The sequence below is a fragment of the Sylvia atricapilla genome, chromosome 1, assembly GCF_009819655.1.
Source record: "Sylvia atricapilla isolate bSylAtr1 chromosome 1, bSylAtr1.pri, whole genome shotgun sequence".
Classification (NCBI taxonomy): Eukaryota; Metazoa; Chordata; class Aves; order Passeriformes; family Sylviidae; genus Sylvia; species Sylvia atricapilla.
This window is the reverse complement of record NC_089140.1, coordinates 70,003,623-70,020,572: the sequence shown is the minus strand read 5'-3', so window position 1 is coordinate 70,020,572 and position 16,950 is coordinate 70,003,623. Positions and strand designations below refer to the sequence as shown.

General features: G+C 40.6%; 1 protein-coding gene across 1 annotated transcript; it reads left to right on the top strand.

Annotated features, from left to right (window-relative positions):
- Positions 1–573: 573 nt before the first annotated feature.
- Positions 574–15,441, top strand: SERPINB5 (serpin family B member 5). The gene is given in 10 exon segments (XM_066325709.1): positions 574–777; positions 6,240–6,414; positions 9,033–9,170; positions 10,180–10,297; positions 11,470–11,484; positions 11,487–11,611; positions 13,051–13,176; positions 13,178–13,219; positions 14,472–14,538; positions 14,541–15,441. Coding segments are annotated over 9 exon segments (1,128 nt in total). The 5' UTR covers positions 574–777; position 6,240; the 3' UTR covers positions 14,864–15,441.
- The last annotated feature ends 1,509 nt before the right edge of the window (positions 15,442–16,950 follow it).

Here is a 16,950-nt window from a genome sequence, read left to right as displayed (position 1 = left end):
CTGGGAGTGAAGGTGTGAGATTTTCTGTTCCCTTGCCATGTCTGGGGACAGCTGGCAACAGGGAAGGCTGCCTCCCCTGCAAAGGACATGGCTGCTTATGGGAGGGAGCTTTGCTTTACAGCAACAAGAAGATGTTTTCCTTTGATCATTAACTCCAGTTTGACCTTGGGCTTTTTAGGCAGCCAAACACACACATATGCCTCGTAGGCAGAGTTAAGATACCGTCTTAATGCATGTACAGATGCAAAGTGCCCAGCCACACACTTCTAAATGTTTTGGTTTTCTTCTGGATCTCTTTTTCACGATTACAATTTTTCTGCAAATAGCGGTAATCCCATTTGGAGTTTCTTGGAGTGCTGGTTTTGTTGAGAAGGTCTTTTAATTGCTCATCAACTCCTGCATTCGCTCCTTCGTTCGTTCTTGTCTGGTGCCTTTTGTGCTGCGCTTGCTGAAGGCAACACACAGGGCTGCTCTTTCCTGCCACGGCTTGTTGTTGTCTTCAGTGGCTGGGCAGGCAAAGACAACTCTGGTGTGAATCATTTTGCTCCTCCAATGTAGGAGTTGCCACGAAGAATGATTAAGGGAGGGGAAAAAAAAAGCGAGAGTGAGAGTCAGTGTGTGTGTGTGTGCACAAACTGAGGTTGGGAAAGTGGGAGTGGTGTCAATGAGTAGGCAAGTAACAGAGTCTTCTGCTCAGCAAGGTTTCTGCACGGGCAGCTGGTTCTTCGTGCTGGGCTCACTTCATTGATTCGTTTACCAGGATTATAGCCTTGCAAAGTAAGTACAGCTTTTTTCTTTCTCTGATACTTTAATTTATGCTGAGCTAATCGTTAACAAATCTCTTATGTGAAACGTAATTGCGTGGAGGGAGTGGGATAAAGGAATTTGTACAAAAAATGTACACTTGGAATTAAATAAGCTTTTTTGCCTTCCCCAACAACAGTGTTTTGGTTTCACTTCAAAACTGCTGCAATTGCTACGCTAGATTTCTTTCTTTTTCAAAAGATTCATTGGAAGCATTGAAAAAGATCTGGCAGGTGAGACAGCAAGGGTGTTAGGAATCATTAAAATATGGTGGTTTATTGCAAATGGCTATTCCCATATCAGAAAAAGCAGGTTGTGTATGATGCCATGAAAATCCTCCATGTGCCAAAGTAGGATTTAGTCTGGTTTGTAAGTCTCTGCTAGAGAGGAATATTCTCATTTTCTGCAGAGGTGTGTACGCTCCACTCTGTTTGATCTGAGTTAATAACCAAATGACTAACCCACACTTGTCTAAGTGAAGGACAGGAGCTTAGGCATAGTAATTACAATTCTATTTTCAGTGCGACCATTTAGTTTTGAAGAGTTCATTGGCCATTGAATTACTACAAAGCATATTGCAGTGGCTTGTTTCTCTTTCCTTCCTGGAGTGACTTTCCCTGCTGTGTTGCTAACAGTGCTTTTTTCTTGGCCATATGAGGTACTCTGGTCCCACATCAGTCTGATGTCTTGCACTCCTCAATGTCTCTTCAGAGGAAATTGTGTTCTTGTTTTTTAATCCAAGTGGTTTGTCAGGTGGAGAGTTGTCATTTCTGTAGAAGAAGAAAAGGCTCACGGAAATCTTTTATTTCCTTTGTATCTTGTGTTTGCTGAGTAAGAACTGAAGTGGGGTCATGTTAAACTCTTGATCTAGTTTCAATATTAATGCCTCACTTGTGAAATTTGCGTGTGGGTTGTTTCGCATAATTCATCCTCTTGGAATTTTGTTTGGACTGGAGAGACTACTGCACCGGCACTCACAGCTCCTGAAATATAAACCCAAAATGTAAGCCCTCAGCTCTGGATGGCCAGCATTGTCTGTGCTTTATCTGCCACAGGTATCTTCTCCTGGAAAGACTGCTTAACCGAGACAAGGATAAAATAAATACTTGTTCTGCTTTATCGGATTATTCCTACCATACAACTAACTTGACTTGTCAGACGTTTGCACACAGATGTTGCTATTCTTGTGATTATATTTTTAAATATAAGTTATATTTAGATTTTCCCTTAGTAAGCGGATAGTAAAAAAAAAGCCTCTCTGATGGTTTTTTGGGGGGGGCATTTGTTGTAGTTGTTGAATCCAAGAGCGACTAAGCAAAAATGGTGTCTTATACCAATAAACAAGTTTAAAACAGGTTTTTCTGAACTGGTTCCATAGGCTTTCAGCTCCCTTCTGTATCTGAAAATGTTTCTTTCATGCTGTGACAGTCACAGTTTTAAATAAAGTTGGGTGGATCGCAAGCTCCAAGTGCTTAGAAGATGCCCCACTGCTGCGGGCCTTTCTGGAAATGCTGACATCCTGCTTTCCTGGGAAAGGAGGGACCCAATAAGAATCCAGGCAGAAGGCCTTTTTAAAATTTCATTTTCAGTTTTTTGACTCCTCCCTATTTGAGGGTTCCCTGTGATTACTGACTCAGGAGCTATGTCTGTTTTCTGAGACTGTTAATGGGCAGCTAATGGGCTTTCCTCTCACTGGGAGCCTCAACCCTTCTCACTTGCCTGGAACTGGCTTTACTGGACTTGCAAGGCTTGGGGTGCTCAAAGCTTTAAAGAGATTTAAGGTTTTTTAATATTCAATACTGGAAATTCTTTTCAGTAATATGAATGTTGGAATAGAATAGAACAGAACAGAATAGAATAGAATAGAACAGAACAGAACAGAACAGAACAGAATAGAATAGAATAGAATAGAATAGAATAGAATAGAATAGAATAGAATAGAATAGAATTTTATTATAATAAGAATAAGAATAAATTTTATTCTTAATTTATTAATAGTAATTAATAAATTAAGAATAAAAACCTGAGTGACCAGTTGAAAAAGTGGTGGAATAAAAATTATTCTTTGCTATCCAGCCAATCATTCGAGGTTAAGGGTGCAACTGAGCTTTTTTTCCCAACAAAATGTTCTGAATGATCCTTACTTCAATTGTATCATTAAAATAAAAAAATTAAAATGGAGAGCTTTGCCACTACCAGAAACAGTTTCACTCTTCTCCAAAGAAGTTCTGAGAATATGAGCAGTTACTGGGTGAACAAAAGTACATAAAAAGTTTACCATGAAGTACCTCCTGTTTCTCTCACTGAAAAGAAACATTGAAACTGTATGAAAAAATAATCTAACCTGAAAAGTATCAGAGATACTATTGAGGTCAGAGCAGTTTTTAACTGGCATAAGGGAGAAAAATTTAATTCAATGATGTAAAATTTCCTATTTTATTCTCTTACTCTGAATGTCTTGCAACCCAAGGAAGTGAAACACAAGTGGCACATCTACATCTCAAAATTAACATTAAGCCAGAAAGGAGCAAGGGGTATTTTTAATTGATTATGTTTTCATATTGATTTTTAGCCTGTAAGGAAGATCCAGAGGCCCAAATAGAATAATGTCATGCCAGCTAATACTAAATAATATACTCTATTAACAAATTAAATTTTTTTCAGGTGCATGATTCATAAGATTTTCTTTGTATTATTTGTCTTTTTGAGGGTGGTAAATGTTTACTGAATGACGCATTCTTGACTCTGGGTGATTTTCCAGCGGTTCCTCAGTAAGAAATACCTGTGAAGTTAATACTTGCCCCAAGTCTTCAATTTTGGGGGGTGGTGCTGGGGTGGGGTGGGGCAGAGAGAGAGAGATTGAGAAGCAGACACAGTATAGGAGTGTATCGTGTGCTCATGCAAGAATGGCTGAGTTAATGGCAAAGATAAGTTGGGTAGCCTGTGCAGGGGAATTTTTTTAAGACATGCACAAGCACAAAAGAGCACGTTTGTGATAAGCAATTGCAGAGAGGCATTTTAAGGAATGATTTTATGTTCGCTTCTTTGCCCTGTTGTTCCAAGTTACTCCCTCATTAGCAGTCTCAGTCCTTCAGACTTGTTCTTGTCTTTGGCACTGTTCTGTCTAAGGTTCTCCTCCCTTAAAAGCTTCACTTTTCTGGTAGTTAGTTGCTTTCATGCCTGAGAAATTGTGTCTACATAAACGAGGTGGATGGTTGCAGTGCTAGGCTGGCACTTGGTCCTCTCTTTACACCCATATGATGTCTGAGACGTTTCCTGAACCTCGATGTGACATCAGCTTGATGCCTGCTGATGCTGTAAAATGGAATCTCTCGTGGAAAAATTTCTCCTTACCAAGCAGCTGCCAGAGACTGCCAGAGTACTGGAACAGAGACAAGTCCAGCCAGACCCATTCTGAATTCTGAGTCTGACAAGACCTCTGAATGCTGCAAAGCCTACTCCTCTGTATTTTCATGTGGGGATAAGTTTCTCCAGTGAAATATGTTCAATGCTTGCTGTCTTCAAGATAAACTCTTTTTTTTTTTTTTTTTTTCTTCTCTCAGTGGGAGGAGATTTGTTAGCAAACAGTTTGTTGCTAACACCAACAGCCAGAACATTTTGCAAGAGTGCAGGGCTGATTAGGTGTGCTTTTCTAATGCTGACTTAAAAAGCCTGGGTTTAATGCCAGTATATCTTTTTTTAAAAAAACTTGATTAAATGCAGTGCATTTCACTAACCTTTTATACTGCATCTTTTAGCCCTTTTAGACAAACTAGTTGTCAGGTAAAACAATTGACTTACCTAGCAGATCCAAGAACATAGCATGTATAAGTTAATTAAAATAAAAATGAAGACATTTCTTTTGTAAAAGGCCTTCTGTAGTCAAACAGGTCTTACAAGTAAACAAAAGTGTTTTCTCTACTGTGATGCAGCCAAATGACGTGCCTGTTCTGTTACTCCCAGAAAAAATAGTTATAAAAATTTATAACTACCACAAATTATTTGGAAGTCATTACTACTGTCAAGTACCACAGCTGCTCCAGAGTGTCTCTGTACAATGGTGTCAGATGTTCAGCTACATAATGTATGGGCAGCATAACACATGCAAAAAATTCCATTTCCTTTCTGTCTTTGTCAATAGCTTAGTTGGTTTAGCACCAATTTTAACTGTTTCCTTTTTTTCAGGGATACGTGGTATTGGGGGGCATAGTAAGTGTGAAATTCACTATGCCAAAGGGGTCATCTTCTGTGTGATTGCTGTTCTAAAGCCAAACTTGTGCTATTGACAGAAATTCTGGGGTTCACCCTTCTTGGCTTGAATCTACACAAATGTGCTCAGACTAAAGTGCAACTTTGGGTATGTGAAAGCACCTTGGAAGATGGGAATAGTTTCTGGTTTTCCCAGAGCACGGACAGCAACAACTGTGCCTTGCCTTTCCTGACTGCACAGGTCATGTAACAGCCCTGTGGCAACTGCAGTTACTAAGAGTGGCTAGGAAAACCTTTGAGTTGGAACAGTGTAAGTGATGGGTGGGCACACTGGTATTTTTTAGAAGGCCTCCTTTAAGTTTCTAAAATAATCTTAATGTACAGGACCAGGCAGCTTTCTGGAGACTTCTAGCAAGGTCGGGGATAATGGGAATCAACCCTGAGAGGATGGACATGTACCAAAGCAAAAGGTCTAATGGACAATTAGCCATGAAGCAAGAGATAGAAAAGTTATGAGACCATTTAAAGACCTGCCTAAGAGCCAGGAGAGCCCAGAGCATAGGTGAATTTCCTTGTGAGTTGGCACATTTTAAGAGTATCTATTAAAACCAAATCAAATTCATATGTGTTCCATTTTGACTCAGTGTGTGTGGGTTGCCCTGACCCACACAGATTTTCTCAAGTGTTTCTGATAATTCTGGTTCTACACAACACATGGCATTGCCTGCTGTCACTTGAACATGATGGCTATTACTGAACCTCTCCTCTCCTCTCCTCTCCTCTCCTCTCCTCTCCTCTCCTCTCCTCTCCTCTCCTCTCCTCTCCTCTCCTCTCCTCTCCTCTCCTCTCCTCTCCTCTCCTCTCCTCTCCTCTCCTCTCCTCTCCTCTTCTCTCCTCTCCTCTCCTCTCCTCTCCTCTCCTCTCCTCTCCTCTCCTCTCCTCTCCTCTCCTCTCCTCTCCTCTCCTCTCCTCTCCTCTCCTCTCCTCTCCTCTCCTCTCCTCTCCTCTCCTCTCCTCTCCTCCTCTCCTCTCCTCTCCTCTCCTCTCCTCTCCTCTCCTCTCCCTCTCCTCTCCTCTCCTCTCCTCTCCTCTCCTCTCCTCTCCTCTCCTCTCCTCCCCAGTCCAGATACTGGTGCCAGCCTCTTTCAGTGCTCTGACCCATCCCCACCACAGCAGGAACTAGAATTACAACCTGAGTCATCTCTCTTTTCCCTTTTCCATTTTAGGATGACAATGGACGCTCTGCAACTAGCAAACACTGCCTTTGCAGTTGATATGTTCAAGAAGCTATGTGAGAAGGACAAAACAGCCAACATTATTTTTTCCCCACTGTGTACCTCAACGTCTCTGGCTCTGGCATATAAAGCTACGAAAGGTGATACTGCAGACCAGATGAAACAGGTAAGCTGTCAGCAAACTGTTCTGTGGCTGCAAAATTATATGGCTGTTGTAGGTGTCTTTCATATTAACTCTTGTTAATGTTCTCCTGGATTTCTGGTTTCTTTATAAGACAGATTTCAAACCATCCATCAAAATTTCTTGAATGGTTCCACACTCCATGGCCCTGCACAACAAAAGGCTGAAACTCTGTCTGAAAGAAAAATCTTTACAGGCATGTATAAGGTGGAAGTGGACATAGCCTGAGTCCTTTCAAGCATTAAAGCCTCATCTCCTTTTAGCATAGTGTTTGTGGCTACGAGCCACTGTCCAGATCACTGCATTTTCTAGATAACTGCTTTTTCATTATTCAAGAATGCTTAAGCTTTACAGAATTGAAAATTATTTTGCCATTGCTGTCAAGCAAGTATGTGTAGCAGCCCTGTTAGTGACTTTTCCCCTTTCTCCCACAATACTGTGAAGAAGAGGTGGATGCAGTAGAAGGGGCAAAATTTTGTCCACATTTCTCCTTACAATCAGTGCATGATGTTCAAGGGGTTTCCAGCATGATGATCCACCATGGCAGTCTTGATTCAATCAGTTTATGGAGCTCATCCTGTGGAGCAAGGAGTCAGCCCTCCAGCCTTGTCTGCTGCCTCTGTGTAAGCAGAGATTCAGCTGGATCCTTTTTATCCCAGTGAGGGTCCCCATGGTTTCTGCAGTTACCTGAAGGTGCATGAAATGCAAATTAAGTATGCATTTGTATGCTGATTGTCACCTGGCTCTGAAAGACTCTCTACATATTTGAATGTGTTTTCCCTCCTTTGGAAATTCCTCCAAGTAGTTTCTCATTCACTGAAAGTACCCCTGAGCACAGCCTTCTGTGCCCCTACTTAGACCACTGATTACAGAGAGTCCTGTGCAGTTCACAGAGCTGCACAGCAATATCTCCTTGAAAATTATAGAATCATAGAATTGTTTCTGTGGGAAGGGACCTTAAATCCCCTTGCCACAGGCAGGGACATCTTCCACTAGACCAGGTTGCTCCAGACCCTGCCTGACCTAGCTTTGAAGAGTTTCAGGGATGGATCTTGTAAGCACTGCACATTTTTCCACACATAATTAAAAAAAAAAATTAAAATTAAAATTTAAATGGTACCCTGAAGCTCCCTCACCATTTCAAAATTGTCTTTCTGATGAGAAAGTTAAAAATATTACCCTGCCCTTATTTTGCTTTCACTTGTGTCTGCAATTTGCTTTGAACCATTCCATAATAACAAGTTAACCAGCACATCCACAAGTGGAGCTCTGTTACACAAGCACACTTCTGTTTCATATTTCTCTAGTGGTATTTAAAAAGTGCTGACTACAGATGCTAAGGAAAGCTTGGTATGCTTTTAAGTGTAATATCTCCTATTTTCCATGTCTATTCTAGCTTTTGCCTTCCCCTGAGTTTGTGCTTGGGTTTTAAATACTAGATACAAAAGGAGCCAGATGGGCACCTGTAGTCTGGAACATCAGTCAACAAATTTGTGTCAAAATTCTCCCGGGTAGAGAGGCTGCAGTAGCTTTCTCCTCCAACTTAGTTCTCTGGCACAGAAGCTTTCTGCACTTAACATGCAAAGAAATAAAACTGTTGGAAGAGAAGGAAATAAGTTGAGATAGTTGTTTCTAAGGAAATGGAGTTTGCCTATGAGAGCTGTGCTGCTACTGTGTTGGGAGTTTATTGCCTTCTGCTCCCACTTAGCAAGGACAGTGGAGGATATGTAAGGGTGACTAAGGCAGAGCAGCAATTTTGTCTGTTAAGACATGATGTATTCTTGGAAAAAGAGCAGTAGTGATGTACAAAAGGAAAAGAAGGTCTCAAGTGCCTGCTGCGCCTCATAAGGGAATTTGAGGCAGGTGAGGAGGGTTGGACAGGCTTTCTGTAATGAAACAGCCACCATCAAAGATCCTGTAATAAGTAGGCATTAAAAGTTTAATTCATATTTATAGGGTTATTTTCAAACAAAGGCATCATTAGCCCAATATTTCCTAGAACTGGACTTGTCATTCCCAGGAGCTGGAAGGTGGCCATGTGTGGGTCAGCAGCCCTACCCACGCTTCTACTGTGTCTACAAAACCAAACACAGTTATCTTTATCTGATCAGTTTTTGCTGAAATGTCTTGTGATGTCATATATTAGTCATAGCAATCAGAAAACTTGATGATCTGGCAAGCTTTTTTAAAGCTGTAGCCCACTTCTAGAGAGGAGACTATCTGGGACCCTCACATATCTCTCTTAAAAACTTCAGGATTTTGGGTAGAAATGTAAGTTTGGCAAAAACATTATGACTCCATACCATGGAGTTTTAGTAGGTCACATCACCAGCATGAACACCTCTATTGGTGTCTTTGGATTTCTATAGGAAAGAAATGCATTTGGTTGAAGTTCTGGTAGGTTTTTAGATTTATGTTAGCATGTCAAATATATAAAGTATTTTTGAGTAACAACAATGAAAGGCTCTGTCATTAGCTTAAATACAAAAAGCAGCAGCTCAGAAAAACTAGCATTATTTTTTGCTTACCTGTTAGGAATGTCTAGACAATAATAATAATAATAATAAATTTATGCTTAGTGTTTTATCATGTTCATTTAACAGGTGCTGCATTTACAAGACGTCAAAGATGTTTCTTTTGGGTTTCAAACAATAACTTCAGATGTTTCCAAACTCAGCTCTTTCTTTGCACTGAAAATGGTCAAACGGCTCTTTGTAGACAAGTCTCTCAATCCTACCACAGTAAGTACTGCAGGAAAATCCTGGTGTTATGAATTGCTTGGCCATCATCTTGATGGATTATGGGTCAGACTGCAATGTTATTTAAAATTTGTTCTTGTACTTTTGGCTGTTGGTTGACTGGACTCAAATGATAAACAGCATTATATTGTCTGCTGCCATGAATGTTTGTAGGAGGATGGATGAGTCTGCTGCTTGACTCCAAGCTGTGCAACTCTTACAACACTTTTAATTCTTTCATTAATATGCTTTAGGTCAGTAGCAAGTTTGGTTTTGAATGCAACATAACTTCTATGCCACATCAAAGTCTTTGCATTGCAAGTATGAGTGAAAATGAGTGTAAAAAATTGGTGGTGCAAGTGTGTGCCCAGTTCACACACCCAAGTAATTACTGCATAAGCTTTAGTTTTCTTAATCTGCCTGAGGAGGCAGAAGCCTGACTATTGAAGCAACAGAAGTGAAGAAGGTGGTGTTTGGCCTTTTAATTTATGAACTTTGCAAAAAACTGAGAAGAATGCTCTTTGTGTAGGTTTTTCCCCCCCAAAGTTGTCATTGAGTAGAGTCCCAAGCAAGGATAACATTGGCCTAAAAGAGGTGTTTCAGAAAACTCAACATGCTGCAGCGAAGCTGTGATCAGGTCACCTGCTGTTCAGCCTCTGCTACAGCAAAGGCCCAGAGCAATAAGTGTCTTCCCTGGTGAGGACAGATGTGATGGGAGCAGACTGTGGCCTCTATCTCAGTCCTGCTCAGGCCTGGACTGAGGATTGTTCTATCCTGTAAACTCTGGCAATATGGTCACTCCTGCAATATCAAAGTTACTTCTGCAATATTAATATCAACCTCTGATGTAACACCACTGGTCTGAAGATGACCTTGGGAGTGATGTTCTGGATGCAGGTGTGCATCCTTCTTGTCTCCTGCAGTTATTTAGTAGCTTTCCTCCAATAATAATGAACTCCTCAACTACCTCAACACTTAACCAAACATGACTGTGGCTACTTGTGTCTTCCAGGACTTTGTGAACTCCACAAAGAGACCTTTTCCATCTGAACTGGAATTAGTGGAGTTCAAAGAAAAAACTGAGGAGACCCGAGAAAAGATCAACAAATCCCTTTCAGAGCTGACTGATGGTGGGTACAGCTTAACCTTGGGAATTCTGTTTGCCTCTTTGGAGAAAGATCTTTATCCTTGTGACACCTCTTTAGGAGTAAATATGTAGTTAAAGAAGACTAGGCCTACTATTTGGATTCATGAGAATTAGCAGCACTGACTTCACTGCTTGCAGCACTTCTGAAGGTGGAAATGTGAGATTGACCTTGCATTAGCCTTGGGGAAAGCCACTCACATTTGACTGCAGCAGGATGGTTTAGGAGAATGACAGGTCCTGGCTCTGGAGCATCACAACATGTAAAACCAAAGCATCGAACCCTCTAATTCCTTCAAAACCGGCATTGTAATGGGAAGCACTGGTTGACTCTGAGTTCCAGGCTGTTAATTAATATCTCAGCTGCTTGTGCCAGCCAGGGTGCCACAAGCTGCTGAGGGACTCTCATCTGCAGTCCTGTGGAGGCCCTGGCAGAGGTGGCCCTGGGGTTGGTTGTGGCTTGTTGCCCTCGTGTGGTGCAAGCATGGAAAACACTGTGCACGAGTCTGGTCCTTCCCAGGCTGGCTTCCATGGGAAGCACCTCGCCCTGCCTGTGGCAGCTCCAAGACACGACTTGTCTTCCCACTGCTCTGAATTCAGGGTCATTTATGGCAGTGCTTGAACAAATCTAAAACAGAGAGAGTAGGTCATGACATTTGCATCCTCTTTTTATGTCTATAGTGGTATTTGGATATTAACTGTAATCAGAGCAGCATTTTTTTGTTGTCCTGGTTATTTTATTCTCCTGTATCAGTCTATAAAATAGTAGCTGCTAATTTGAAACTTCCCTTCAAGTCCATTTGCTGTCCAAATGACAAAGTATTTTTTCACTTAAACTTGTTGAATTTCACTGAAAACTCAGCACCTTCTTTAAGGTACGGACAAAAGCAGGAGATGTAGTTTGATTATGTGCAGTATAAACCAACAGAATGTGTCATTTGGAAGATCTGCCTTGATCCCAAACCCCACATCAAAAATTAAGCTGCAGTTTTAAATAAGTGCTCATTTTGAAATTTTTCCATTAGAAAGAAAATCTTTTATCTGTGAGGTGCAGGACAGAAGTGTGTTCAGTTCAGTGAAATGTTACCATATTCACTTAAAGCAATTGATAAACTACTAATGATTGTTGTATTAACAACCATTTAACCCCATTTACAGGAAAAATGGAGAATGTTTGAATGAAGATAGTGTAAGTGACCAGACTCAGATCCTTCTAGTTAATGCAGCTTATTTTGTCACAAACTGGATGAAGAAGTTTCCAGAGGCAGAAATCAAAGAATGTCCTTTTAAAGTCAACAAGGTATGTTTGGGAAAGAAAAAAAAAAAAGAAAAAAAAAAAAAGAAAAAAAAAAAGAAAAAAAAAAAAAAAAAAAAAAGAAAAAAAGGTACTGTTTCCTCTTATGACAATGCAAACTTTGAGCTAAGGAAATCCCAACAAGAGAAAATGAGAAATATTTATTACCATAGCACTATTAGACTATCTAATCTCTAATCTTACACAGTGTTGCAAGGGTCCCAGGATGTCCTGGGAGTATGTCTAGACAACATGAGCTGAGTACAAGTGGTCAGAAGCAGCCATTGTCTGCAAAGAGATGCAAATTCTCATGGGCAGCTTTTTCCAAGAGATTGGAGGCTTGCAGGTACCAGAGGCTGCATCCAGAAACCAACAGAGGTGAAGCACATTGCATTTCTCGAGCTGGTGAAATATTTATAGTTGTGTCACCCACCTCTTTGAGTACATCCCTTCGGTGCCTGGCCCTGTGTTTTCCTCTTCAGAGATGTCATCCCATCAGTCTCCCTCTTTCCCGTCAGGCTCAGGACTCAGCCCTCTGCATGTCAGTTCTGCTTAGCCATGAGGTCGAGTGGGAGCAGCACCTGTGGCTGCTGCATTCAGGAGTCTGTGAGCAATGAATATTTTAATCAGACAACTTACAGCCAAGATACAAAGCTGCATAACATTTGTGAGATAAATAGATTATGTTCCAAATACACACACATACATACAGAGATACATAAGCAAAGTCAGAGTTTTAGGTTCACTGAAAATATTCATAAATTACTTCATCAGGCGATAGTTCCAGCTACAAAAGTTTTTAAAGTCACACAATCAACACTACAATTTTTAAGTGAAACATCTCAAGATTTTTTTTCCTCTAAATTAACATTTTTCTACTGAATCTGAGTTTTGAACATTTTCATGTGAATAGAACTGTTTTAAAGTCTTCCCTATGAAATTAAGTGTTTTGTTTTGTTCTGTTTCGTGTCATTCAAAAGCAAAGACTGCGAGATTTAGGTAAGCCTGAAATTTCTTCTGATTTTGCTTCAACTCCTGAAGCAAAACATCAGCTATTGGTATGAACAGCTTGGCCCTCACTTTTGAGCTGTGCTCAGTGCTTGACACTTGCTAGCATTACAATACCCTGTAGACAGTGTAGTTGGTAGCACTCAGTGAAAAGGCATGAAGGGACACCAATATTAGATAAATTGCTCTTTTAAGGCACATCCCCCATATGTTGCTATTGTATTAAGTAGAATTCCATTTCACTTTTCTTTGGAAAGCTGCCTGCTGTAAAAAGCCAACAGAATCTCTCACTGCTGCTTTCATTACCTATGAAAGCCAACAAATTCTCTGGTGGTAACTCAATGTATGCCTTCCATGCAAGCTTTCAAACTTTCCTCTGTCATCATATTGTTTTGTAAATTAAAAGGAATGATAGATTGTTTCCTCTATGTTTGTAGACTGAAACCAAACCAGTGCAGATGATGAATCTGGAAGCTACTTTTTGCCTGGGCTATGTGAAAGATTTAAATGTTGCCATCCTTGAGCTGCCATGTCTTAACAAACATATAAGCATGCTCATTCTCCCTGCCGAAAGAGATTGAAGATGAGACCACTGGCTTGGAGAAGGTGAGAGAAAAAAAAAAAAAAGAATTGCTATGATACTTCCCTTGGAAACAGCTCATATAATGCCATATGTTCATGGAAGTTTTTTGTTATTTAGAAGCAATGCATAAGGAAACAAAAAAGTAACTTTCATGTGTATTTACCCTCTTATTCTACTTCTCTGTTCCTCCTCTCATATTTGTGGCATCATAATTTTCACTGTGTCCAGTGTAAGGTTGTAAATGAGGCTTCGCTCCAGATAGGGAGTGCACAGAAGACAGCATAAAGTGCAAAAGGTATCCTTATTTCTGCTATCCTTATTTTTTTTTTAATTGACACGTGTCCATGATTAATTTTACTAATGTCTTACACTTCTCCAAATTTTAATTTTGAGCAGAGATGCCTGTAAATGAGCCATTTTTTATTACAATTGCACATAAATGTGAAAATTAATAAGGCATTCCCTAAAGATCAACAATTTCTTATGTCATTTCACTATGAAAATTTTATGACATATTTCCACCCCTCTTCAAAGTTTATTAAGGACTAAGCAATTAATAATATTAATTAATAGCTATTAATTAAAACTTACATAAAGATTAAAAGACTTATGATCACTCAAGTTGCCTTTGTAATTTGCTGCAACTGGCCACAATTTTTAAAGGCAGGAAGAATCTGTCTTTGCAGTGGTAAGATACTTTATATGTTGGAGTAAATTACAGAACACACCTATCATAAAATGCAAGTGAGGCGTTTCCTGATACCAATTTGTTGTGGCCCCACATTCAGCCTCCTCCCTCTCCAGTTTAAGAAAAAAAATTGCTTGAACAGCTGCATGTTTGATTGAGATCAGGCTCTGGATTGGATTTTTTGTCCCAAAACACCAGCAATTTCATTACTCTGTAGGGTCAGGAATAAAGACTTCTGGATATCTGCCAGTTGGCCAGGTGTAACCTGGGTAGGGACTGTCTTCCTCAGGTCCCTTCATATGGGACCTGTTGAGGTGATTGCTTATCAAAAGCTTGCCAGAGCATGCACATGCAGAAGGGTTCCTCCAGATGCCTGTCCTGTGGATTAAATCATACTTGAATCAATATAACTGAAAGTATGTTAAGCCTGAATGCTATGGTTGTGAATTCAGATGCAAAAAACTGCCTTTGGACTTTATTTTTTGAAGGCTTGATGGGAATGCAGAGTTCAGGAATGATCTATTTTTTTTCTCCTTTCACTTTCCTTGGACTGCTCACTAATTTCTTTTGTTCGTTTATGTTTTCAGCTGGAAAAGGCACTGACCCCTGAGACATTATTACAGTGGACGAATCCCAGCATGATGGCCAACACCAAGTGAATGTATTTCTTCCAAAGTTTAGTCTGGAAGGTGATTATGACCTGAAGCCACTTCTGGAAAGCCTGGGAATGACAAATATCTTCAACGAAAGCACATCAGATTTCTCTGAGATGTGTGAGACAAAAGGTGTTGTGGTGTCAAAGATCATCCATAAAGTCTCCTTGGAAGTAAATGAACAAGGTGGCGACTCCCGAGAGGTACCAGGATATCGGATTCTGCAGCACAAAGATGAATTTAAAGCTGACCATCCATTTATCTTTTTGTTTAGACACAACAAAACTCGCAATGTGATTCTTTCAGGCCGATTCTGTTCTCCTTAAGCGAGGCATGTTCATTACAAAAAAGCACAATTACATTTGTGGTGGTGCACACTCCTGTAAAGCTTTTCTTCCTGACTATCACCTTTGAAAGGAAATCTAAGAGGTTCGTATATTGGCTGAGTAATACAATGTACTCTACATATGCAGCAGAACTAGTTTCTCTCCTTTTGTTTCCTCCCCTGTAGCGGAATAATGTCCACTGTGAAGAACACACTGTATTTTATTGAGAAGTATCCCAGCTTCAGCAACAAGAACATTTTGTTCCTCGGTGATACTTTTTTCCCCCAAATGAAGTGAACTGAGAGCCTGATTTAAGATACCCCAGGAGCTGGAAAGGGCTCTAGGAGGAGGAGCTGCATTCCTGCTCCCTAGTGAAACCTCTTTCCCTTGTGACTCACACTCTCTGGATTCCTAATGCCTAAAAGGGGAAATGTGGACATGTGGTATAACAGCGCTCTCCCCGTACCTGACCACAATCTGGTGGCCCAGGGTGCCCTACCAGATGCTGCCAGCATCCAGTGAAGCAGTGAACAATTCTGCAGCATAGCTACAACAGTTCAGACTGGCATCAAAATTTGCATCTGAAACAGCAGCTGCACTCAGGCCTATGGACACCAGAGGCAAAAATCATGGGGACAGTGTGTGTCCCCAGAAGACTCTTCAGCATGAAGTTCCCAGACTGGGGAGGCTGAACTCTGCTGTGTGGCCTTTTTTGACTCATTCCCTTCAGTCATGGAAGATGGGACAAGTTCACTGCAGCTACGAGGCACCTTGTTGTATATTCCCCTAGGAAAAGAACATTATGCAAATCAAGGATAGAACACAGTTGGATTAACACTGGAAGTGCCACACTCCTCGTGCACAGATTATCTGCCATTCTAGCTCTGGATGTAGCATGAAGGAAACTCCTTACAGTTACTTAATGTTGAAAGCATGAGAAAGAAATAAGGACTTCAACTTCAGTGAAATTAGCATTGTAATTACTAATCTTCAATTCCACATAGATTATGGTAAGTCAGATTTAATTTCTATCTAAAGACTGCCTGCTGCATATGTTCAGTACCCGTTTACCTAATTACTGTTCAGAATAAAGCACTATAAAACCTGTGCCAAATGGTACAATACCTCTAGTGTCAGTCTGTGTGTTCATTGACAGGACAGTATTCACAGCCTGACTTCCATAAATTATAGGAATGGAAATAAGCAGATTCACTGAGTCCCCAAAGTCAAAATAACAAAAAAAAGCAACTAAGTGAATGAGTGAATGTCTGGATTGCCCTCTTGAGCTACATGATGATAGTTCCCAGTAAGGGATATATTACTAGGCAGTCAGGATACATGCAGAATCATGTATCCTCAAAAGATGGAAGAGAATCCTCTTGATGCCTGAGGTCTGAAAGAAACTGGAAACAGATCTCTAACAAAAGACATACAACAACCCCTAATATGCATAGTTTCCACATCAGAGCTCTGGTTATTGTGAATTTAGAGATGGGAGTTCTGTTTTGATTCTTGAACTTAACAACCCAAGAGAAGCCTTCAGTCACAATGATTCAGTAGTCCCTCCAAGAACCTTTAATGTTTCTAATGGATTTAATGCCAGAGGGTTAACTGGGGGTATTTGACCAATATTTTTGAGGAGAATAACCTGGATCAAAACAATGAGAGGTAAACCATGCAGGTCCATCAGCAGACCTTGGGGTCTTTGCTGATATGCATCAATGTTTTGACACGAGGGTAGTTGTCAGAAAACCAAAAAATACAACAATTAATGTGAGCCCATCCTGTCTGAGAAGGACTTAGATGCAAATATCTTTACTGGCTCAAGTTAATTGATACCTGAATGACTAGTAATGATGGATACACCCCATCATTGTTCATCTGCTCTGGCAGCTGGGGTAGATGTATCCAGGGCTGTTGTCACTGTGGCTTTTACTGGTTCTGTTGTAGGAGGTGGCTCAGGACATTATGCATGGGGGTGACGACTAAGCAGCTGCACAGCAGTCCATGCACAGAGAAGAGGGACTGGTTGCCTCTGCCTGTAGAGTTTGTGTTTAGGCTCTGACTCTTTGTCAGGTGGTTCCAGT